Here is a 24,909-nt window from a genome sequence, read left to right on the forward strand (position 1 = left end):
GTTGTTTACATGTGGGAACAGAACAAGTATTCATCCCTGTCCTACAGGACTGAAGTGTACTTCAAGGACAGTTATACGAGTAAAACTTGTGTTGTTTTCAGTTGCGGTTGATCCAACACTGCCTTTCAGGAATTTCATACTGATTTCAAAGGTGGCTACAAGTACTTAAGAGAGGATGGAATTTGGTCATAGGGTATTAATCGTACCAGCACTGCATGCTCTTATTCTTCAGAATGTCACTGAAGTAATATGCAGCTTCCAGAGAGTATTGCAGTATTCCTTTTTCTTTGTTAGTGGTTCTTACTAACATTTTAAGGTTTTGGCATCTAGTTTATAAAAGTTTTTATATCCTGCATGTTTTGGGAAGAATGAAAAGTATGTGTAATAGCCTGATAACTTATAGCAACTTACTGTACATAACATTCACTTGTTTCTGTCTGATATTTTGTGAATTCTGATGCTACCAGTCTCTAAGAATCAGCTCCTATTAAAGTAAGCACAGTGATCACATTTTCCTTCTGTACAGTGACTTGCTGAAACTGAATTTGTATAAAGTGAAACAAAACAAACCTTAGGGCATCTTACAGTGATTGTAAATAAATCATGGCATATTGTATTCCTGTGGAGGGTAGGTGCAATTGTGTGTAGTATATATCATGTGAAATGTCCATAGGAAAAAAGCTAAAAGCACAAATATTTTGTGACCAACATTTTTCCTGTGGTATGAGAGATTCCATTTGTAAAATTTCTTAGGGGGTGATTTCTTTGCTATAATCAGTTTTCCCGTGTATTTAATGTTTTACACCATGGCTTATTTTATGCTTTGTACCATGAATTCATAGGAAGAAAAGTTTCAAGATGATTCGATCCCAGTCTTTGTCATTACAAATTCCACCTCAGGAATGGAAAGCACCATCGGCCAATCCTGTTCTGTCTCCTGCAACGCCAGTTCTTCCAAGTGCTTTTCTGCCAGTCCAAGTGCCATATGATGTACCAGAGTTTCAGAGAGTTTCAATTAGTGGGGACTACTGTGCAGGGGTAAGAAACCATTTTTTTTCCCTTTCTTTATCTGGCGGGGAGGGAATCCCAAACCACAAGCAGCACAAGCAGCTAATGTATATAAAGTGTGAAATGTCAGTATATTATGGCTCTCTGCATCAAACTGTAAATTGCTTTGTGAACACATTGATTTGTAAAACAGTTAAAGTCAAGGTCAGGTGGTTTTATACTTTTTATCATAAAAAACAAATCAAATAGATAAAAACATAATCACGCATTAAATAAATGGGCAATATATGGTAGGAGGAAAAAACTTGTGTGTGTTTTGCACACTGTATTTGGACTCTGCTTCTGTCATTGGCTTCCTGAGACCCTGGGTAAGATCCTTATGGTCCAGCCACGTACACTTAAATTGCTGGAAATTCAGTCGCCTTGTTACCAGCGTGGATTCAGTTTGTTGCTAAAACTGCTGTTTTATTTTCGTCAGTATATATCCAGGCTTTCCTTTCAGGTTACAGTAGATGATTATGAACAAGCTGCCAAGAGCCTGGTGAAAGCTCTTCTCATTCGAGAAAAGTATTCACGTCTTGCCTACCATCGCTTCCCAAGAACAACATCTCAGTATTTGTGTAGCATGCAAGATGAAAAATGGAAGGTTGAAGATGAGGTATATCCAGGTGAATATCCTTGTTCTTATTAAAATATACAATTAAACCCATGCACTGCTGTAGTAAAGGTAAGTTGGATTTCTGTAATTATCTCTCTGAGTGTCTTTGCCACTGCAATTTATTCTGTTAGTAAGTGGTGGAGAATCACTGATGGAACTAACTATAAATTCTGTGTCTAATCTGAAACTTTGAAGCTGTCAAAAGCTAAAAAAAACGTATTAGATGCTCATTGATTATTTTTTTCTTTTGCAGCAAATGGGATGGTAAGTAGTACCCTTGTGTTCCTCCAGGAAAAGATGTATGGATATGGTTTAAAGTGAAAAGTCATTCCTCCTGATCTTGCCATGCTGAAATAAAAGGGATTATGATCTCATCTACATTGTAAATTGAAGCAGTATACAGACTTACCAGTTACCAAGCCCCGAGTCAGTAATTTCACAGGCATGGTACACTTAACAGGTCAAGACTGGAAGCTGTATAGTCATATTTGTCAGGCATTCTGCCTGGGTTAATAAACTCTGATCTCTCAACAAGGTTTATTAGGTTGAACGTGTTCCCCACTATATATGTTACAAATGACATTTGTCACTCTAAGTGGGTTGTGTCTTGAAAGCTTTGCTTGTGCATTAAACAGTTTGCACTGCTAGTTTTTGAATTAGCCTGTGAGGAACAACCTTTGGTCTGTACAGATGTGCCACTGTAGATGTACCCATATTGTTGGCAATGTGTTCTCAGCCCTAAAGTGACATTTTAAATCAATTACCCTCTAGCTCAGTGGTTGAAAGAGGGTGAATTAACATGTTTTCAAGCGCTTGTTATACAGAAAGAGTGTAAAGAGGACAGTATCCTGAATATTCAAGACAGGAAAGATATTTTGGAACAGTTGCCAGGGAGGTATTTCCAAGCTATTATTAGGTTAATAACTTTTTTACCGTTATGATTTTAAACTTAAACAATAAAATCTCATTACACAATGTCTTAATTAGCACAAGTTTGAGCTGGATAGTTATGAATATTAGAGATAAGAATGGTATCGGTTTATAACATACATTCAAGTGCTTGAGGTGAATAAAAGGACTGGTTAATTACTTTTCTGTCTTGGCTTAACTGACAGGTAAAAGAAGAAATCTCAGTGATAAGACTGAGCCCAAGAATGTAGTTCAGTTGACATAAATGTAGTCGAGACACTTATTTTACGCTAGTTGCCTTAGTAAGCTATTGTAAAAGAAGCAATGAACATTCACTAGCATGAGTGGTAACATTTGAGTGTTCACATAAGCTGGATCTCTCAGAAGTATGTGTGTTTACCTGATTCTCAGAAAAAAAAAAATTGTAACTGTGTAAAGGGATTACAAAACTATACTGAACAAATCCCAACTGTGCTTCTGGTACTTTCCGATTTTGGTGATAATCAGAAGGCCAAGGGGAAGACTAGAGTTGTGTTGAACTGTCTCTGGCTTCTGTGTTTCTTGGTTCTGTTCAAAAGCAATTAAACATAAAAATAAGGAGTTTTAAAACAAACAAACAAACCAACCATCAAACCAAAACACAAACAAACAAAAAAAAAACCCCACAAATGAAAAAAGCCCAATCAAAACACACAAAAAAACCCAACCAAGCCCCCCAGAAACCTGCAAACCAAACACTGCCTTGGTCAGAATGAGAGACACTGAGTCTTAGATATTTCCTGCTCTGCCATGAGGGAAGTATATTCTCTAATGGTTGAGAGAAAGAGGAAACAGTCCTAGTATGTATGCACTAGTCTAGCTCATTGGGTTGTGTGAAGGGCAGAGGTGAAGAAGTAAGGCACAGCCTGTTCTGTTCTGTCTGATGTTTCAATATGAGAACAGCCGCATTATTATGTGCTTAAATACAAACTTCCAAAATTACTACAGTGAATCAGAAGGTGAAAAGAAAATAATGAAGGTGGATATGAAGTCAACAACTGTTTTATTGTTCAAAAATCTCAGCTGTACTTCCAACCATCCTAATTTAAATTCTTCTGGAAATGTATTTTGAAACTTGTTCCATCATACATTAATAAAGAATAGTATTAAATCTATTTATACATTGTTCAGAAAACTCTAATAATGTATAATATTTGAATTAAGGTAGGCACTTAGCTTAGAGAGGGACTGCAATTAAAGTCTGTCAGAATAAAACTGTGTTGTAACAACAGATCTTTTATAGTAACTGAAAATGTGATTTTAATGAAAGTATTAAGATCTGTTAGAAATGAAGCATTATAGAAGCACAAAGTCCTTTCTGTAATTATTTTGCCTTTTGTGATGTTATTTCTTCTAAATGTAATGTAAATTTATTTCCAGATTTCCATTCACCCCCAGAAGAAAATGAAGATCCTTACAATCTTGATGATGCTCCAGACAATTTGGATTATGTTATCAAGATAAAAGGTGGCGTTCCCTTTGTTTATGATAACAAAGAAATGATGGAACTCAATGAACCTCGGAGTCTGCCATATCCTGACCTGGAGACCTATACCCTTGACCTGAGCCACGTTCTTGCTCTAATTGCAGATGGTCCAACGTATGTTTCTCTTTTTCTTCTCTGCCCCTTCAGGCTGCTGGTTACATTTAGTTTCATACTTCTCACTTTTGTGATATTCAATTCCTCAGTGTACTCATTCTACAGTAATGTTTTGTTTTGTCCTTCTCAAGCATTAATGCATCATGGAAAGACTTCAAAGGAGAAAAAAAAAAACAACCACCACATACAACTATATTTCATTTCTTCAGTTTCTTTGCATCAGCCATGGCAAAATGAGAAGCAGTTAACAGAAAAGCAAGAAATTGGCCAAATGTTCCCATTCAAGTCAAATCTGACCCAAACTTCTTGAGGCATGGGAACTGAAACTTGAACGTCACCTTTTTTATGTTGTTTTGGCCTATGCTGAATTTGAGGGTTTTTTTGAACAGTTGTCTGGAATTCTTTCATCTCTGTTCTCTTGCTGCATCAAGAGAAACCCTGCCTATGTAGAGCATACAGAACAGCTCAGCAACATAAATATTCAGTCTGATTTGTTCCAGATGTGAATTAATTGCTCATGTGCTGCAAAATTGATCCACGCATGCACAATCAAAATTGGTCTGAAATTTCCCAGAACCATCAGACTCCTGGGAAATCTGTAAAAACCAGAAATACAACAACTCTAGTAGTCACTGACACACTCATGACAAAGCCATGTCCTTGCCCAGTGCGTAATGAAAACACGTGCATCCAGTTTTTAAGTTTGCTTTCCAGCTGAGGACTGGAAACATCAAGGTTTCTCATGGCCTTAGCACCAGGAAATGGAAGGATCCAGCCTAGGACGGAACAAGATGGCAACCTGACTGTTCTTCTGAACAATTTGCCCTGCCTGCCAGCACTGCATTCCTAGTCCTTCTGCCTTTGTGGGATCTTCACTTACAATGTGACAAGTTAGTCACACCTGATGCATTCTTTCCCCTTTGAATCTGACAGCTGCAGCATGATCTGTCTGCCTTGCACATTGATAGTGGCAAAGCAGATGGGCTGAACAGAACCGTCCCATTCCCTAAGCACTTTTTCAAGAGCAAAGGCCTATGCTTCTGCCAGCATTATCAGCACTTCTGCTCCAAATCAAAGCTAGCTTGAGTATGCTTGTTTACAGTATGCAATGGGTAAATGCATTTCTGGTTTCAGTGTGTTATATTCCATAGACAGATATTGAGAAGATTAAAGGACAAAGAGGAAAAACTTGAAACAAAAGTCCCTTCTTTTTGCAGCTTTTGTTAACAGTCTTTATCAGGAAGCCATAAGTAAGAAAGACCTTGGTAGGACACCTTAGAACACTCAGCACCTTTGTGAATGTAGGAGCAATCATCTGCTCCTTTCACTTCTTCAGATTAAGCTTTTGTAGGCTGATTCATACTCCCTGATAAATACACACAAACAAAAAGGAAAAAGTCTTGTCAGTAATCCTGTTGCGTAAGTTCTTCATACACTATTGTTTCCCTGTTTGCAGCAGGTGCTTTCCTGTCATTTGTGTCTATCACACATAGGGCTGCTTGGAGATCAAGAACCCATTGTTCTTTAATCTTTGCTGTTCTTAAACTGGTGAAATCTCACCCCTACTCCTCAGTCTTCCTGTCTCTTGAATAATAGTATAATGCAACAAAGACTTCCTACAGTGGGCAAACAGGTCTTGATCAGTATCAGATACAGTTAGACTGTGTTTGAATCGGACTTTCAAATCCGTAATGGGATTTGTGTCCCATTGAGGAGAGATTGTTGACAATCTCTCCTCAATAAAGCAGAAAAAAGAAGGCTATTACATTAATAGTGCTACGAAAATACTGTAGATTCAATAAGAATTGACAGATGGTGAAGAGAAAAACCACGTCATTGGTTAAAAATAGAATGAGAAACATAACAAGATGAGAGTGCAGACAGGAGTAGGCAAGCAGGAACAAAAAAGCATGATTTTTCTAAGAAGAGCACAAGAAATTATTTTGGAAAAAAGTATTTTTACATAATATATGTGTTTTTAAGGCATAAAAAATGAAAGTATATTGGATCTTATCTTGGCTTCTTATATCCACATTGAAAAAGCAAATAAACATTGGGGAAATCTTAAAAAATTATTTCCATAGTGACTAAGTCTGGATTACAGGTTGCTTCTGTTATTTATGAGGTGATCTGCTCTATTGGAGGTGTAGTTTCAGAGTAGTAGCAATTGACGTCACATTTTATTACAGGTTTTATGCTTTTTCTGGTCATCGTTATTAAAAGAATGGCAGTTTATGCACAGATACAGTGATAACAATACTTGGACAACTTAAAGGACATAACACGGTTATATAGAGTTCTGTTTGAGGTTTCACTAATAACTTTGGTCTGAAATCATATTGGATATTGGCTTATATATTTGTTAACCAGTACGATACGAAGACCAAGACAAATCCATTCTTCTTAAAAAAAAAAAATTGTTACTGTGAAAACTTTCAAGTTCCTTCTGAACTTGAAATACAAATAGTTTTAAGTTACAGTTAACTTTTGTGTTTTCTTTTACAGAAAAACATATTGTCATCGGAGGCTTAACTTTTTAGAATCTAAATTTAGTTTACATGAGATGTTAAATGAAATGTCGGAATTTAAAGAACTAAAGAGTAATCCCCATCGAGACTTTTATAATGTGAGAAAGGTAAGTGTGAAAAGGATTAAAGGCACAACATTGTTTTTAGTAGGAGTTCCCGCAATTTTGCTTTTCTTCTGTGAGGTGTAGATAATATGCGTGAAGTGGTGTGTGCATACCACTCAATTGAATTACGTTATTTTAAGAATATTAAAATTTTTCAGCATGGGAACACACCAGGAAAATGAATTTGAATGTAAGTAAGTGGGTTAAATGGATTATGCTAAACTCGTCTGTTTACTTACTCAGAATCAAAGGGGCTTAATTGTATGTAGATTGCTTTAAAGGAGTGAAACAGAGTTACTCAAATGAAGCTCACTTGGATTATGAATAAAAATATCCACATGGAGGTTTAATTAGAATTAATTAACTCATTAAAGACAGTCAAGTGCATTTTCCTGCTTTCATGTGGGTAAGTCATACTAGACTGTAGTAGGAACAGCTGTATAGATTTTGGAGAAAAATTTCACTTCGTATTGAAAGTAGGTGTTAAAAGTACATGTCAAAAGAAAAAAGACCTCCTGCAGAAACTGAACTGAGGGTTCATGCTGCCATCAGTATCTGGTAAAAAATGCCTGTGACATATTAAGTAAAAAGATTGTTATTTGAATTATATAGCTGCCTCTGAGATACACTGGGATGTAATTAGGAGACAGGGAGGGGAATCAAGGAGCTGGTTTCATTTCCTGACGTATTTACACCCAAGGGAGCTGCATTCTCTTCAAAGCATGGAAGCAACAGTGTTAAGCTGCTTTGTTTGCTTCCCTTTCCTGAAGTTAAGAGGAAGTTACTGGAGAGAGAATGCTTCAGCTTAATAGGTGAGATTTCTTCACAAAGCAGTAATTGTCGTTGGTGTTTTTAATCACTTCAGGTCCATTTTGCATTGTTTCTATATGCAACTGGAAGAGGTAGTCCTTATTTTGTAACTTCAGGGTTTAGGTCAATACTTTAATCCTTGTTGGTATGTTTGGGTGAAGGACTAGTACATCAGAAGTCCTTTTGGCTTTTCCCTATAGGGTTTAGTGTGCTGGCTACTGAATGTTTGCTACTGTTGTGGTAATAAACTGTCATATACAAAATCTGCTGAATAGAAGTGTTTGATGAATGTACCCCTGTCTATCACAAGGCTAGAAGCAGATGGGTTGTTCGGTAAATGCTAATGAATTTCACACTTTTATCTGTTAAGCGTAGGGATGGGAGGATGTATTACCTAATTCACTCAAGCAGGACTCAAGTGGCAGAGACTCGACTCCTAACTTGACAGTTTTCTTGCATAACCCTGGACAAGATATTTACTCCATGCCACATTCAGATAAAACGCTTCACTAGCTGACAGAGACATTAATAGTAAAACACATGGTGACTGAGAGGTGCGAAGGACAGAGGTGTGGATCGGCTAACTCCCTAGACAATCGATTTGATTACTGAGAAGCTGTAATTAACAGGATTGTACTTGCTAAGTTCAGCTGTTGATTTAAAAGTGAATGTTCAATGTCTGTAGGCCTATCTTAATTATTTTCTAATTATTTACTACTAAATGAGCCAATCTACAAATGGATTCATGTTGTTCAAAAGCACAAAATGTGCATCACTTCCCCTCTGGCAATACCCAAATTTAAGAGAGCAGGAACAAGCTTGCTCTTCTCTGGCAGAGATCATTCCTACTGCTAGTTATTGCTGTAAAAATTCTTGCTGCACAGAGTTAATCTTGCTTAAAGTAGTATTTTTATGAAGCAAGCTTACAAGTAGTATTTTTATGAAGCACTCTCTATGGAAAGTAAACTGCATTGTAGATAGAGTTCCCATAAGTCCCCAGATAATCTTGTTTTCCCTATGTACTGCTAACCCAAGTAGTATTTGGATCTGTAACTTCCCCAAAGCGTTTCCTCCCTAATAACAGTATCAGCAGTGAAACTTACAGTACGAAACAGCCACTTCTAGGGCCTGTATTTTCAGGATGTCTCTCTGTTAATCAGTCCTAAACAGTGTGTACTGCTCATAAGGAAAGCAAGAAATAAGATTCACCTCCCAACAGAGCTGTTAGTGAAGTTGTCTATTACATCCCTCGGACACTAGTGTGGAGATCCTGGTACAATCTGTTTGCTTATCTAAAAGGGCCAAAGTAACTGATGGAAAATGCCAAAATTAAAACAGTTATGAATGTAGTGGCAAGGTCAGTCAGTGACCATGTATTACTGCATTTAGAAAGGTACAGTAGAAAGCTGGCCAGCATTATTTGCTGGCACGACAATCAAAGGTTACTGTTTTTTTTCCCCTTCTCCCTGCCTGCTTCCCCTCTTTTTTTTCTGGTTTAATAGGAGTTCTCCTCCAGTGAGCTCATCTATTTAATAAATCCCAAGATAAGGCTTCTATTAAATAAGGGAAATGTATGTGTATATCTTACATATTGGACTTAACCAGAATGCAACCAAAGATATGTTTTGCAGTGATCAAGCTGGAACTAGAAAATTGCCCTTTACTAACCAGACAAATATTTCTCTGGACAGACAAGAATCCACAGGTGGTAAGATAGCGTGGCTGGCTCCACTCGGCTCCCCACAGGTGGTGGACAACTGTCTGTGTAGGAGAACGCTAACTTTAGAGAAGACTCTTGAGTCTGCCATCAGCAGGGCTCTCCCACGTTCTCCAGCTGATGCACAGCAAAGTGCAGTCAACACAGATTCTGCACATAACTCCTGGGTTGCCTGCATTAAGGATGAAATTAAGTAATAAGAGTTTTGCTCTACAGCACACAAACTCAGAACTGAGTTTCAGCCTTTGTGTACTAGAGTGTCTTGCCTTCCAAAGCAAGTATGTGAAGATTTTTGAGCAGGGCCTCAAATAGACCACTGTTCTCAACAGCCTCAGATAATTCAGAGCTGATAGTTCCGTTTTTCAGCTGAAATACACCTTCAAAGTAAAGGACCTACACCTGAATATTACTTTACTTTTAATAAAATGTTGCTGATTGCAGGGGGCATTTACTGTGCTTTCTTGGTCTTGGAGCTGTTATTGTTATTAGGAACTTTGGTTTGTCTCTATTGTTCTTTCTAGGGGGAAGGTGGTTGCCTTTTTTTTTTTTTTTTTTTTAAAAGGTGAAGCCAAGATATTTGTTTACCTAACATGTATTTGCTACCCTTATGACATATATCTATGTACTGCATTGGCAGGTGTCCTTCACTGCAAATAGCTTTGGTACAGTTCTCTAAGGATCAAAAAATGACAGCCTAAGCCTCCTTCCGTCTTCTTTCTCTTTAGCCATTATTTCAGTGTGTAAGCAAACCAAACCTGAGGATATGTCATAGCGGTGACTTTGACACATCATGTTCTTCTGCGTACAGACTCACTAGCTCAAATGCCTAGCGTTGTGGGGCAGCAGAGCTTTGACTCAGGCCAGGGTAACTGTGCATGGAAGAATGCGGTTTCCAGAGTGGCTTATGCAGCCTTGCTGAAGTCTGTGTTGCAAGAGCTGGTTGCTGCCGTGACATACCATTTGGTCTAGATTGTTGCAACTGATTTTTTTTTTTAAAGTGTTGATTAGACAAAAAGGAAGTAAATTCTAGCTTTTGTTTGTGACCACAGGGTTGAAATACCACTTGTTACTTCGAAGAAAGGAAGTTAGAGTGGGTTTATATACTTCTAAATTCTATAGATCTCACACAATACTAAATGAAATTAACAGATGTCTGCTTTTTAAACGTATAATTAAAAGTCTCATGAGTGAACAGTGAATCTATACCTTATCTTCCCTGAACTTTTTGATTTATTCTGAGGTTGCTGCCTTTTTTTTTTTTCTCCTCCAGTAGCTACTTACTGACTTTGGTGGTGAAATTCAGTTTCATGATACAAAACAAAAGTGATAGTGAATGGGAAGACTTATGAGTTAGCATCAGATTCAAAGGACAGGAATGCCTCTGTGCACCTCTGTTAGCATGACATGTAATGGTGCCATACCACTGTTAACTGGCAGTAAAGCTGTATTTTGCACTCTCAAAGCACTGTGCATACTACTTCTCCCCTCCTGTCTTGCAGAAATGCTGAGGTAAATTCTTGTGTTTGCCCTCAGTCTTGCAAGTGAGCACAAAATGATCAGGTGGAAAGCCATCAATCATTACAATGCAAAAATTCTGTAAAGACCATAAAGAAAGCTTTTCTTCTATCCTTTCTTTTAGTAATGACAAGAACAGAAAAGAAAATTTGTTTCTCTTCACAGCAGTGTATATCTGTATTCATGTGAATGCAAACATTACAGGGCTTGCTTCGGTGCATTTTGCAATGAGTACAGCCAAACAAGAAGCTGGAGACACAGGGATTCGCACCTCCTGTCTCTCCTGGTTTCTGGGTTGCTCTGGATGGCGTAAGTATGAATTAGACAAGTTCCTGAGAGGCTCTGCCCAGCTCTAGGGACTATTTCAGCTGCCAGGAGCATTACTGCGCTACCCTAGGGCAGAATATTTTGTGTCTTCTGCCTCTCGTGCCTATTACAGAGCTGCAAGGAAAGAATCAAGCTCATTGTATAAAGCTGTTGCATCCTAGCTGAAAAGCTAATGCAGTATGAATATATTGGTGAGCAGGGAATCTAGCAGTGGGATGTGGAATGATTTCCCTTCAATCCATCATTGAAGTAAAGGCTACAGAGGATTCAGTGTCAAGTTCATGAAGCCCATAGTTATTGGGGTAGACGTATTTATAGTTAAAGTGCATGTGTTTAGAAAATCGGGTAGTTTGCAGCTGCGGATACTACTAATCTATGCACGGGAAAAGTTTGGTATCATTAGAAGGGCTGCCCTTGGCATTTGTTTTTGCTGTATTTATCACTTATCACTCTGAATCTAGAGCATATGCCTAATTCAGTGCAACACTATTTCTGACATGCACAGATAAACATCCATAAAATAGATCTGAGATGGATTTTTTTGTGGAGATTTGAGAGACAGTGGAAGGAAAGAGAAGCAGCGCAGGAAGATGAGGAAGGCAGAATGGTTTAGGGAAGTTGATGCTGGTAAGACGCGATTTGGAGGGCAATGGGAACTACTTCAAGCTGTAAGTTGTGCACAGATGTAACCATCTTGACTGAGAAGTACAAGCATTTAATGCACAAAGCCTGCAGACGGAATGGCATGGGTGGTCAGGTCAATAAGGAAAGCAAAGAGGTAGCCTGACCTGAAAAGGTGCAGAGGAAGACAGGCTGGATTCATTACATGGAGAATTGCTGAGTGAAGGCAATTCTACCATCCTTTAATTGCAAGAAAACTGATGTCCACCATTGCTTGAATGAGATGAAGGAATTAAAAGAATTAAGGAATCATTTTTGTTAAGAGTTGCTTTCATTTGTTAAAAAGGTGAGTTCACTGAAGGCACATTATGTGTTCCAAGATAGGCTTCTGTCAGTCATTGTGTTTCTTCTTTTCATTGAAGATGAATGTGACCTTGACTAAAAGGTTTTCTCCTGAGGGGAGGGGAGAAAAAGAACTGCAACAGGCGATTTGGCTAAGGGAATGTAGCCCAGGTTGTTTTCCACTAAGGGGAAATTGGGCTGGATTGGCATTGTAACAAATTGGGAAAGGCAAGCAGAATGTTTGCAAGTAGAAGCAAATAGACCTTGTGGGTCGGGGCTTGTTACTCATGGCCCAGAAAAGCCTCTGCTTACTTCATATATGATATGAAGAACAAAATAATAACAGCTTAAAATGGCATGAGTTTTGTCTTTTGGGGGGAGGAAGGAGGCAAAGGGGGCATTTGTCACACTTATATGAACTCAATCTGTGCAAATTCTTTTAGTAGATGCCTTTCATAATGAATAGCAATGAAATTAGTAACAATTTCTTAGCATGATAACATTTCAATTAAAAATAATAATAAAAAAATCCCTAACCAAATCAGACCATATAAGCTATGTCTAAGGATTCTGTGTTTAGATGCTTCATTTAGCTAGGATTGCACCCTGAATTGTGAAAATGCACAAAAGCATGCACACTAATTAATTATGTGCTAGGGTAGGTCAAAGCTCAGGTCATTAAAGCCTTCCAAAAAGTTGTATTGCTTCTAAAAAACAATGAAGAAAAAGCTGTGCAATACTCTATAAGACTTTTCTCGTTACTGAAATTGCTGCTTGCCTAAAGGTCAAAATATACCAGGTAGTTAAAAACGGTAGCCAAAGTACTGCATATTCTCTGGAAAAAGCATGAGAGAGACTCCAGGAAAGTCTTTTTACTCTTGGGAAATAAATACATTTAGGAGAGGGAGGAGAAAAAAACAAAAAAAGGAAGATCTTGGTTCTCAGAGAATAAGCCTGATGTGGTTACCTGAGCTCTAGAGCTATGTGTGCTATGTTGGAGGGGACTGGAGAAGATTTCACAGGAGCTTACTGAATTGCAGAGGCACACTTGAGAGAATTATTTCTCAAAGGGCAGCAGGACTTTAAAAGAAATGCAGTTACTACTGTGTCATGTGATCCTTGCATGCAAGTGAACAAAAGAAACAAAATGTCTCCTTGCTTTCTGTCCTTGCCCTCCTAACAGTAGTGAATTCATGTTGGTTTAAATAAAGAGGGAGTGTTTTCATTTGGTTGTTTTTTTTTCAAGACTCATTAATTCCAGTAGCTGAGCCACCACTGGAACTGGTGCATTCTGGAATTCAATGAACTACACTTATTCAGGTTCCCTACGCCTGGTATTCTATGCTTAATGACTTGCTTTTCCTGAATGTTTAGAGCTTATAGGGCATCTATTAACTGTTATTTCACTCTCCCTTATAAGTTGACCAAGCCTAGTAGTTTGTAGAATTTCACTGGTCCAGGAAGAGTTTATAGTAAACAATATTGGTTTCTAAAACAGAAGATGTTTATTAACCTGACTAAGCATATATATAATGCATTTGGGTTCAAATGTGTATACAAGTACTTTTAGGAGTGTAATAATATGTTAAGCGGAGCGGTTTTTACTATTTTAGACACAGCATTGTTTACTGTGCATTAGTAATGTACTTCATGTTGTGTACTTTGAGACAGTAATACGTTTGTTGCTTTTTCATTTAGCTTTAAAGCATCTAGCATATTTGAACTAGGCAGTGATTAACAATTAAATGTTAATGTTTAGGATTCAGCTTATATCCTGGTCTTTAGTTGTGCTATTAACATTCACATGGAGATAGATTTACCCATAGAAGGCTGCAGCAACTTCTGTATGTATGAACTGCAAATTAAATGACTACACGTGCCAAGTAAAACAGTGCCATTTCTGTGAACTGTATGTCATAGCATAAGCGGAGGTTTACATTGCCCGAGTATGGCTGTTACTTAGGTGCTCCGTGATCTGTTTCCTACTGATCCTTATAAGCAGAACCAGATGTCAACTGCTTCTGTTGGTGGAATCTGGAAGCTGCAGATGTAGTCACTACGCAAAGGGGAACGCGCTGGTCTCATGCTGTACGTGTCCGTGTTTGCAGTTTCCTGGACAGAGGAGTCCTGGATGAGAGTCCCTGCAGAGGTGGAGGTTCAGCGACTCCTTATAGCTGGTTTATCTGGGAATTCCTTCTAGCGTGTCTTCCTGCATACAGGCTGCGCAGCTCGTGTTGGGAGTGTGTCCCTGGGAATGCTAGTTACTTGCATTTTAAAAAGCACAGTGCACTGGGTTCAAACTGTTCCAATGTAGTAAGTATCTTTAGGAACTTGTATCTAATGTCAGTATCCAAGCTTAGGATCTTGTTACGTTACTGCATGTGAGATTGAAAAGCCCCCTCTCTGCCTCATGGTCTCTTTTGGATGTACAAATAGCTGTATACAGTTGATCAAATTAACTCTCAAATTGCACCTTGAAAGCCAAATAAGTTTCATTTTTATAATCACATGGCAGTGTGGGTTTTCCAGCTCCTATTTCCTTTTGTGACATTTTTTGGGAATGTTGTCAGTATTTGGGTTTTTTAAATCTTTAAATGTAGACAGCAAAACTGGGTGCATTCTGACAGCTGCATTACTGGTGTTGTGAAGAAGCAAGACGATTTTTTATTTCTGCTTTGAAGCTCCTTTTGTACCCTGTATGAGGAGTTAGAGCAGCCCTTTCCACTACAGTTTCACATAAGACTTCACGGTAAAATGTTACGTATAATGATTCCAAACCATCTCCTACCAAGATATAGGACAGTACCGTGTGGTGCTTTTTAGACTTGCTGTCTGAACCATCCTGTCCCTGCTATATATCATCTTGCAACTTGTATTACAAACTGACTATCTTGCTTCCTACTCCTTCTGCAGAACCCTTCTGCCAGCTGGTCTTGTAAGACTTGTCTGCAGTGCCAGGCAGTAGGTACAGAAGGCAGATGTTAGAAATAGTGACAGTTGGCGATTGCTTCTGACCACATCCCTGTGCTCATGGCCATCTATGTCCAGGTAGGGCCTGGGCTGGAGGAAAATGGGAAGCTTAGCAGACAGGCTGCAGCACTGCAGCTGCTGGGTGAGCTGAAACTGCTTCTGCTAGGCTTTGGCAGTCTGGAGTTGAAGGCTGTTTCGGAGTCTGTCACGCTCTCCCCAGGGCCGTTGTGCTCATAGCGTGTCAACTGTGAAATCTAATTGGAACAGTGGTTTGGTTTTGTTTTGGTTTTAAATTGATAGGAATTTGTTGGTAGAGTAATTTCATTGCTTTGCCTAGGACATGCATTAGGCTGTTTTGTTGTTCAGTCAGAATTTCTCAAGGAAATTCAAAGCAAATGGACCCTGCAGCAGCAGCTCCGCTGCTCCACACACTGGATATTGCTGTGCTTTTAGATTCCTTAAGGCCATTATCCCAGCCAAGGCCTATTCTTCCCTTTCAGGTACCTGGCCCTTAGGAACTGCAATTAGTATTACCTGCCCTTTCAAACAAGAAGCAGCTGGGGAATGTACATGGTTTTCTTCTATTCTTTATCCGTGTAGTTAAGATAAACCCTTGACTGCAAGGAACTGCAACGGATTCATTTTACATACCTGCTGGAGGCACCTAAGGAATTACACACACCGAAGGGAGAACTTAAAGCAACAAAGCAACCCCCACATCTCATCAGTTGTTTCTCTGGATTTTGTTCTAATATAGGCTGCTCAAATAGCAGTGCAAGCTTCTGAGCAAAAGAAAAGCATACCTATGGAAACCATTTGGTTCTTGTCAATTTTTTTTTGTTTTAATAGGACTTCAGCAAAAAGCTGGAGGAGTACTCTCAGCCCTTCTGTAAAGCTTGCACTTCCCTTAGTGTGTGAAGAGATCCAAAGAAACTGAAAAATCTGTCAGCATTATAAGTTGCTGTATTATAATTAAACTTGGACAAATAGTGACAAAATCTGTCGCATGTACATTTTGCCGTTCTAGTGACCTAAGATGTTTCATGTGATTGAAATACAAAAATGAATTACGCTCTTGGAAATGGTGGAGAATTCCGGGTCTCTTCAGTCAGAGAGGATGGTTATACAGTCTATAACTAGACAGCCATCATCGATTCATGGATGAAATAAAAGGATACTAAAGGATCATAGTGTCCTTTAAGGAAGTATTAAATTTAATCTGAACCCAGGTTCTGTGATTGGCATTTATAATGTATCTTAACTTGTTAAATTTTTTTTTATTTAAATAAGAAACTATTAATCGAGGACTATTTTATTTATAGTTCTGCTTATTGAATAATTCCTCCAAAACCAAAATCTCAGGGTTCTGAGACATTTTGATTTGCTTAGGCACTAATCCGTTTGTCACTTAAGGAATATTTTAGAAGGCTTTAGTCATTGTTGTCACTGGCATAGATACTTTACTAATTTAAGTTTATGTATATGGATGATGAGCATGAATAACCTTTTGATTTCAGGTTGATACTCATATCCATGCTGCTGCTTGCATGAACCAGAAACACTTGTTGAGGTTTATTAAGCATACGTATCAAACGGAGCCCGACAGGATTGTTGCAGAAAAAAAAGGCAAGAAGATGACTTTAAAGCAAGTCTTCGAAAGCCTGCACATGGACCCGTATGACCTCACTGTAGACTCTTTAGATGTCCATGCAGTAAGTCTATTAAAATGACAAAAGAAACAAGAAAAAGCTAAGTTTTCTAAGTGTGAGATTCTGGTTTCTACACTTTTTGCATGATAACGTAATAAATCAGAATTTGAACTCATGCATTGCTTTGCATGTTTGAAGTAAGTTAGCATAGGCTTTTCTGTGCCTTTTATTGCTAGGCAATTTAATTTAGAAACTATTGCGTATACTTGAAACCATGGTTATTAGGGTTTTTTCCTCCTCCAGGGTCGTCAAACATTTCATCGATTTGACAAATTCAATTCCAAGTACAATCCAGTTGGTGCCAGTGAGCTGAGGGACTTGTATTTGAAAACCGAGAACTACATTGGTGGTGAATATTTTGCTCGTATGGTCAAGGTAAATAAGTTTCAAGCTTTTCCAGCTGTAGAGAAAGAAGGTTTGTAAAAGATTTGTGATGTCATAATTGACATCTCTAGAGCTAACAGTACGGTTAAGTGATTCCGAATATTGGGTTTGCTCTAGCAATTTATCAGAGAAAGACCTCTGCTAAGTCAGCCACTGCTGCTTTCTAAATAATTTTATGAGTCATAACCTGTGTATGAGCTCAAAGCAGAGTTGTGTGCAGTTTCAAACTAATGGAGAGCAGCCAAGGGTCAATTCACTGGCTTAATACTTTGTTAGGATGTAGTTGGCTAGGGGCAGCTGCTAGGGAAGGAGGAGCTAGGGACGCGCCTCTGCATAAATCTGTATCTGCACATGCATACACAGGCTTCAAATTCATTTCTTACAACAAAAGAATTAGTAGTTTTCATGAACTAAATGTCAGCTCTTCTTAGATGTATAGAAGTGCTTGTCTAAAATTAATAGCCTTAAAATTGCTTACTACCACGGATTCTGGGTCATATTCTCCATGGGTCTGCATATTTTATGTAGTCATTTACTACAGTTTAAATAGTATAATTCTGATTTACCAATTTTAAACATGCGTCTTACAAAGGTGTTAGTAATAACTGCACAAGAATATTGTCCTCTAAATGTAGGTCTTACAGTTAGTTATACTCAAATGATATCTGAGATAGCTTACTGGTAGAATATTTAGATGCCTAAAATAAAATAATGGATTAATAGACAAGAGATTCCCTTTATCTTTAAAGGGTGCCAATACAGTTATGTCTGGTCTGAGGAAAATACGATGATAAATATACTACGAGCTGTAAATGATCTTCAGTGTCCATATTAAAGCAATATATTTATTACTTAATAGGAAGTAGCCCGTGAACTAGAAGAAAGTAAGTACCAGTATACAGAACCCCGCTTATCCATTTATGGACGGTCTCCAGATGAATGGCTGAACTTGGCAAAATGGTTCATTAAGCATAAAGTTTATTCCCCTAATATGCGCTGGATAATTCAGGTTCCCAGAATCTAGTAAGTAATCAGGAGCTCTTGGTAATTCTAATAGTTTGAAATCATACCAATGATTTGTTTTAATTTCTGATATTTTTTTAGATGGTTTATGAGCTGTCCTGTAGTTCTATTTATAAGCAGCAGCCTGGGAAATTTATTCTTGACCATTGCTGCTGTTTTCCTGACAGTCTGGGGGTGGAAGACAGGAGATGGGGTTTGAATCTGCTCTTTATGAAGCTATTCAAAACTACTGTGAATTATTTGTAAGTCTGAAGATACTAAAATATAACTGGGTGATATTAAGTTGCATTCAAAGGCAAGTTAAAATACAATTCAGTAATGAAAATAAAGCAACTCTCGAATTCCATGAAGGAGTAGAAAATGCTCTGTAGAACTCTTACCATCAAACTTCCTCAAGATCAGTGACTAAATGACAGTGAACTTGGAAACGCAGCCCAGATTGCTGATTTGCAAGCTTAAATCAATATCACTTTTTCTTAGTTTTTAAGCATCCTTTGGGACTTTATTAAATAGTTCTTTGTTTCTAATACTGTATATTGTAATACAGTCTCCCATGATAACAAAACTATCATTAGTCAGCCTTAATAGCTGAGCTTTATGTTTTGCTGTTGCATAGTTGGAATAAGAGTAAAGAAGGAGCTGTCATGGTTGCATATATCCCCCGGAGTGTGTTTCTCATCAGGGAGAAGGTTTCTGTCCTTTAATTTCTTACATAGCTATTTCTTACGTACATAGCGGAGTCAACACTTTCATTAAGCTATGCGCTTGATGACACACTGCAGTACTGTCCCTCTTTTCCGAGAGGCTCGCTAAAGCAGAACATTCTACTTCCATTTGGAGTAGTTACAACTTTGGAAAACAGCATCTTTCATGAGAGGTAATTCCTTATCTCTCCTATTAGTACTTGGATTGCTATAAGGGAAAAGGTCACTGTTCTTGAGACAGCATCTACCCCTGCATACTATCTCTATTTTTGGAGCGCTGAGGAGCTTCAGCAGAGCCTGGATGAAGCACAGTGCCAGGCAGTGCAGGAAACGGAGCACAGAGACAATCCCCGCCCTGGCATAAACTTTGGATTTCTGAATCCTGGTCAAACTGAAGCTGTAGAATATACACAAATAACAGAAAATATGAAAGTGGAGGAAAAATATAAGCTGATTAAAGAATGGTCACAACTGTGTATTTTTTCTCCCCTTCAGTGACATATTTAGGTCAAAAAATATTCTGCCTAGTTTTGGGAAGATGTTGGAGAACATCTTTTTACCTTTGTTTGAAGCAACAATCAATCCCAAAGACCATAAAGAATTGCACCTTTTCCTCAAATATGTAAGTATGTTTGGATTTTCTGTCTCACATGAAATGGATCCTCTCTTACTCCTAAATTTTGTGTGTCCACAGTTGTTTCCAGACACTAAAAAAGCTTCCTCCTCCATAGATTACTTGTATTATTGTTTTAAAGCCCTGACATACAATTTAGTAAAAGCCCGGGTAAGGTCCTGTTGTCAAATAGTTGCCATTTATTTCCTCTGAAACAGCTCAACGGCTACTTACTTGTTCTCTCAGTAATCCTCTCTATAAAGAATGACCAAAAACCATTTGCATGCTCTTGTGCAGCGGGAATATCATAATCCAGGATGTGTTCTTTGAGCTTTCCTCTGGGACTGGCCTTCAAAAAGGAGGCAGCTGAAAGGAAGCGTTGCGTAGATCCTGATGGGACTCAGGAGAGAGGTGGGGATGTAGCTGCTGGGACATGATTAAAAGATACATTTCTGAGGATGCCCCAGATCAGAACTCTGAGGTTTCCTGGGAGCCTCTGGCCTTCAGCTGCTTTTCAAATAACAAAGCAGATGAGTTTAACGGATTATAATCTGGATCTGAGGGAGTTTTACATGCCTATGCCCTCCCCACCCCCCGGAGTCTAAGGGCTTTTGTGCACCTGGGCCTCCTGTTTGTCTCAGAAGAAAAAAATGTGTGAAACTTCCTTCGAGAAAACACATTATTCCTGCTCTCTGTGTGGTATGGTAGGAGGGCAGAGCAGCAGGACTGCTAGCATAAGGAGAGGAATGAAGAGAGGACTGGATGCTTTGTACAAGCAAGTACTGAAGCAAGAGTAAGTAACATTGAAGTTTGCTTCCTGAAAACACGGATTCCTGTGATTCTCTTCTCCCACCAGGTGACTGGCTTTGACAGTGTTGATGATGAATCCAAACACAGTGGCCATATGTTCTCTGACAAGAGCCTTAACCCTGACCTCTGGACCAGTGAGAAGAATCCCCCATATAGCTATTATTTGTATTATATGTATGTGAACATCATGTTGCTAAACAACCTTAGGAGGTAAGGAATCATTTTCTCTTTTACAAGCTTCCAGAAAGAAAAATCAATACTCTTGGTCTTAATCTAAGTCAGTTTCTAGATCATATATCTTTTGAAGCAAAGGTTATCTTGAATTATTTTAAAGAGTCCAAGAGGAGTACATGAGTTATTTTGAAAACGTTAACTGCAAAATGAATTCAAATTAAATATTCAGAAATTGTAAAGGCATCAGATTAATATCTTGGTTTGACATTTTTGTGTATTTCGGTTTTGTGAATTCCTTAAACCTGAATATATCAAACAAAACAAAAGAAGAAACCCCACAAAATTGACATGTTGACCTTTGCTTGGATTCACAGTGGATTTCCAAATATAATGTATCTCTTGGTAGCTTGCTATCTCCTGGTAATTTAGGAGATACGGTTATGTTGTGAAATAATGGGTTTAAGGGCTGCTGCTGTTATCAAAGATAGACAAAGGAGGACATAACTATAAACTGCACATCTAGCTAACTTACTTTAGCATGCTTGTTGACTCATTCAGTTTTACTGCTTTTGAGACTGATGCCTAGGCAAGTAATGCAGGGAGTTACGATACTGAATGTGAGATCATGACTGTAAAAACAGATTTTGGCATCAGGCTAAGTAAAGCATGAAATTCACCTTGAAGTTATGTTCCTGACTTTGTGGCTGTCTCACTGAGTGACCTGCACAACTGACTCAAATTGAGGCACCGGCAAGTTATCCATGGATAAGTGTCATCACTTACCTTGCAAGGATTTGGTTCGTTCTTACTTATAAAACGTTTGGGGATTTTCTTATGGAAGGTGCACAGATCTGTAATTTTAACAGGTCTTATCCAAGTTAACATTCAAAATGTTATTTCTTCTCTCCCATTGCTACCTCAAGCATTTCTTTCTCTACCACCCTATCTAATCAAAACTCATAATAAAAACATCTGCCTTAAATTACCTTGTACCTGCAACAAACAGGCCTAGTTGTTAGTTTTAGTTCTGTAATGGAAAGGACACGGTACAGCAGGTATCTGAGTCATCCCTTTCTCGTGACTTCCTTTACATTCTCTATAGTCTACGTTTTTTTTCTTTTGCAAAGACAGAGATTCTGTCAGAACTTACACGTTTCTTTTTTACCTCAAGATCATTTCAACTGCTGTTTGAAAAACTCCCTAGATAATCATTAAATATTCTTTACAGCTAGGTGAGATAATGACACAATTCATCAATGAGTCAGTGAAACTGTTCACCCTGTTAAACATACTGAGTATTTGAGCTACCACCACCAGTCCATTACAAGACTGTTTTATCCTTCTGGTAGTATTAGCGAAGTCAGCAGGGATGGATTACATCCTCACATCCATTTTCAGGACAAAAGTTACTAAACATCCATCCTAGAACTGCCTTATACTCTAGCAGTCCTTGCTGAAATTCTTTTGGTTTTGAACCTCTCCAAATACTTAGGGGACATTTGTCTGCAGTGAATAACAGGGTCCATTATAACCCAAAACCCAGCATCATTTTTAATGTAGATGATAAAAATAAAATAGCTCTAGAAATGATAGTGTGAAGTCTAATATAGTAACTAACACTCCTAGATCATCTCTGTGCTACTGAGGGTGGGGTTTTGTGCTACACTTAACCTGGTGAGACGGCAGGCTGTCACCACACTAGGTAGTGTTAGCTAACTCTCAGCAATGTGCTTCCACTTCTTCCCTCATTTTGAATCTAGGAATTATGTGGCCACAGGTTGCATCAGTTTTCCATCTGCCAGTTCCCTTAACTGAAATAGTTCAGTAACTGTTCACCCAGTAGCTAAGCAATTGCTAGACGAGATGGAACTGGGGAAGGAAAGAAGAAGGAAGACACAAATATGTCAGGTGGTGGAAGGGGCTTGTGTAGAGGGACGTGCCCCCTTTGACAGCAGCCCACTGGTAGGCCTGATTAGATGTCACGTCAAACTGTATGAGAATGTGTCTCTTTTTTTTTTTTTTTAATTCCCATATTAATGATAATTATATACAAAATAGATGAAGAACAGTGTGGGTTTTGTTAGTTGAACTTGCTTTTGATCTCCTCAGGGAAAGAGGCATGTGTACTTTTCTGTTTCGACCTCACTGTGGAGAAGCTGGATCTATCACACACCTTGTATCCGCCTTTCTGACAGCAGACAACATTTCTCACGGATTGCTCTTGAAGAAGGTACTGCTTGGTTGCTCACCTAAACTAATCACTGTCCGCTTAGGTATCCATCACTGGTTGAAACAGCAGTCACCAAATTGACTTTATGTGGGCAGCCCAAAATTAATTTTCTTAGCAAGGCACAAGTAACTCTTCGCTTTGATCAGAAATCAATGAGCTCAGCTGAACTTCCTATTTCTTATTTAAGCTCCAAAAACACAGCTTTTCCTAAATGAATATTTTAAAGCTATGTCTTTATAGGGAAGATCAGCTGTCAGATATGTCAAGGACTTGGTGGCACCTGTTTTTGGTTACTCCAAGTAGAGCTAAAATTACATGGAAAAAACTGCTTGGACTTGTTACTACTCCCTGGTTTAGGTCCCAGAAGAATTTAAGGAAAACTGTAGTTTCTTCTGTACAGGGACGAAGGTCATTTTCCCTGACTGGCATCCCTGTACTTCAAGGTTCATTCAGAAGTTCATTAAGGTTTTGATTATTTATATCTAGAGTCACTGGGATCACTTGATGAAGAAATTTAACATAGGTGTATAACACAGCAATATTTTATATACTTGATTGTTATGACAGGACGAATGTTATCATTCCTGGTGTATCAGTTAATAAAAACCATCACACAAGCCCGGGCTACCGTTTTGTAATGAAAATATTGGTCAGTGGGTGGCAGACTTGCACTGAGTTTATAGTAATTTTTTTTGGAATGAGTTCTCTTATAAGTTGGATTTCCTGGTTAATACTGGAAAATTCTCTCTGTATTTTTCAACATATCCAAGAACAGTCTTGCCTAAAATCATGTCTGATGTTATGCTCAGAACAGGTAATTCCTAAAATGAAACCCAGACAGAGTAGTACTAAGGCTGTATGTGACCAAAGCATTCTCCTCTTCACTCTCTCCTGCTTAGCCTGCTGCAATAACATGGAATAGCAGATAATAATAATAAAGGCACTTGCTAGGTTCACAGGTTGGTTAGGCCAAAAATAGTAATAAAGATGAGGTGACCACAGATTATTTATATCATGTGCAACAGCAACACATGACTTCAAATAAATGACAACTTCTTCTGCTCCTAGAATTTACCTATTGGACTGCAGTTTTGAAAATAACAAATTGCTTAGCAGTTCTTACACATCTGTTACCCGTGACTTTCAGGTTTTGGGGGAAGGCATGCAGTTAGTGTCAAACGCAGTGCCCTTAATAGTCACGTATACTTACTAATTTACAGTAGTATTACTCACCATATTTTTAAAAAGATGATGACATATATGTTGAAGAATGTAAATTATTTTTATAAAGATCAGTAATATTTAAAATTCAGACTTTTGAATATTTTCTAAAGTCAGATTTTAGTGTTAACCTAAATTTTTTTGGTCTTAGTCCTCCCTCTGTAATGCTGTTCCCATTTTGTCCAAGAGAAATCCTTCTTTTTTTCATTATCCCATAGTACCATTAAGCGCTGATTGTGTTTTGTTTTGCAGAGTCCTGTCCTCCAGTATCTTTATTATCTTGCACAAATACCCATTGCTATGTCTCCGCTTAGTAATAACAGCCTATTCCTGGAGTACTCAAAAAATCCACTGCGGGAATTTCTGCATAAGGGACTTCATGTCTCTCTCTCCACAGATGATCCTATGCAGTTTCATTATACAAAGGTAAGAATTGCAAAAAGCACTTGTCTTTTGAATTTGGCAACAGTACCACATAGGCCCAGAATGACCTGAAAGCTCTTTTATATCATTGCTTAGGATATAAAGTTTCATGTCTATCAGTCACTTCATTCATTTTTCTTCCTCATTCTCAGTGTACTGCTCACTGTTAGGTTTCAGAGGGAAATGTCTGATTTCCTAATTATGTTTCTTTTGTACTCTTGCCTCTCCAGTGTTGGCTGTTGAAGTATAGAATGAAGGATGAGGCTGAAGGGAGGTTTGAGCCTTCATAAACAATCCTCTAGAGTGCCAGGAAAGTCCAGTTTCCTTACTAATAAATCTGGGGAAGTACATTACAAAAACACCATGTGGAGTCTCTGAAGATGACGTATGAGCTGTTTGCTCACTGAACTGAAACCGATTCTTGCCCGTGGGTGGCCTGGCAGGACAGAAGGGACGCGTCCCTGGTTTTG

The 24,909-nt window shown here is 38.4% G+C and overlaps 1 protein-coding gene across 4 annotated transcripts in view; it reads left to right on the forward strand.

The window, feature by feature from the left end:
• AMPD3 (adenosine monophosphate deaminase 3) overlaps nucleotides 1-24,909 on the forward strand; it is a 35,251-nt gene that overhangs the window by 5,384 nt on the left and 4,958 nt on the right. For 2 of the 4 annotated variants that reach the window (XM_082317794.1, XM_082317792.1), the window contains exons 3-13: nucleotides 843-1,038; nucleotides 1,487-1,676; nucleotides 3,995-4,214; nucleotides 6,720-6,849; nucleotides 16,666-16,860; nucleotides 17,101-17,232; nucleotides 18,101-18,264; nucleotides 19,464-19,590; nucleotides 20,438-20,601; nucleotides 22,675-22,795; nucleotides 24,269-24,442. In XM_082317794.1, the coding sequence (XP_082173920.1) occupies nucleotides 843-1,038; nucleotides 1,487-1,676; nucleotides 3,995-4,214; nucleotides 6,720-6,849; nucleotides 16,666-16,860; nucleotides 17,101-17,232; nucleotides 18,101-18,264; nucleotides 19,464-19,590; nucleotides 20,438-20,601; nucleotides 22,675-22,795; nucleotides 24,269-24,442 (1,813 nt within the window). Of the gene's footprint in view, nucleotides 1-842; nucleotides 1,039-1,486; nucleotides 1,677-3,994; nucleotides 4,215-6,719; nucleotides 6,850-16,665; nucleotides 16,861-17,100; nucleotides 17,233-18,100; nucleotides 18,265-19,463; nucleotides 19,591-20,437; nucleotides 20,602-22,674; nucleotides 22,796-24,268; nucleotides 24,443-24,669; nucleotides 24,754-24,909 lie in introns of all 4 variants that reach the window. The other 2 variants (XM_082317795.1, XM_082317793.1) reach the window with 2 other exon arrangements.

The sequence above is a fragment of the Platalea leucorodia genome (assembly GCF_965183815.1).
Source record: "Platalea leucorodia genome assembly, chromosome: 7".
In the NCBI taxonomy this organism is placed as follows: Eukaryota; Metazoa; Chordata; class Aves; order Pelecaniformes; family Threskiornithidae; genus Platalea; species Platalea leucorodia.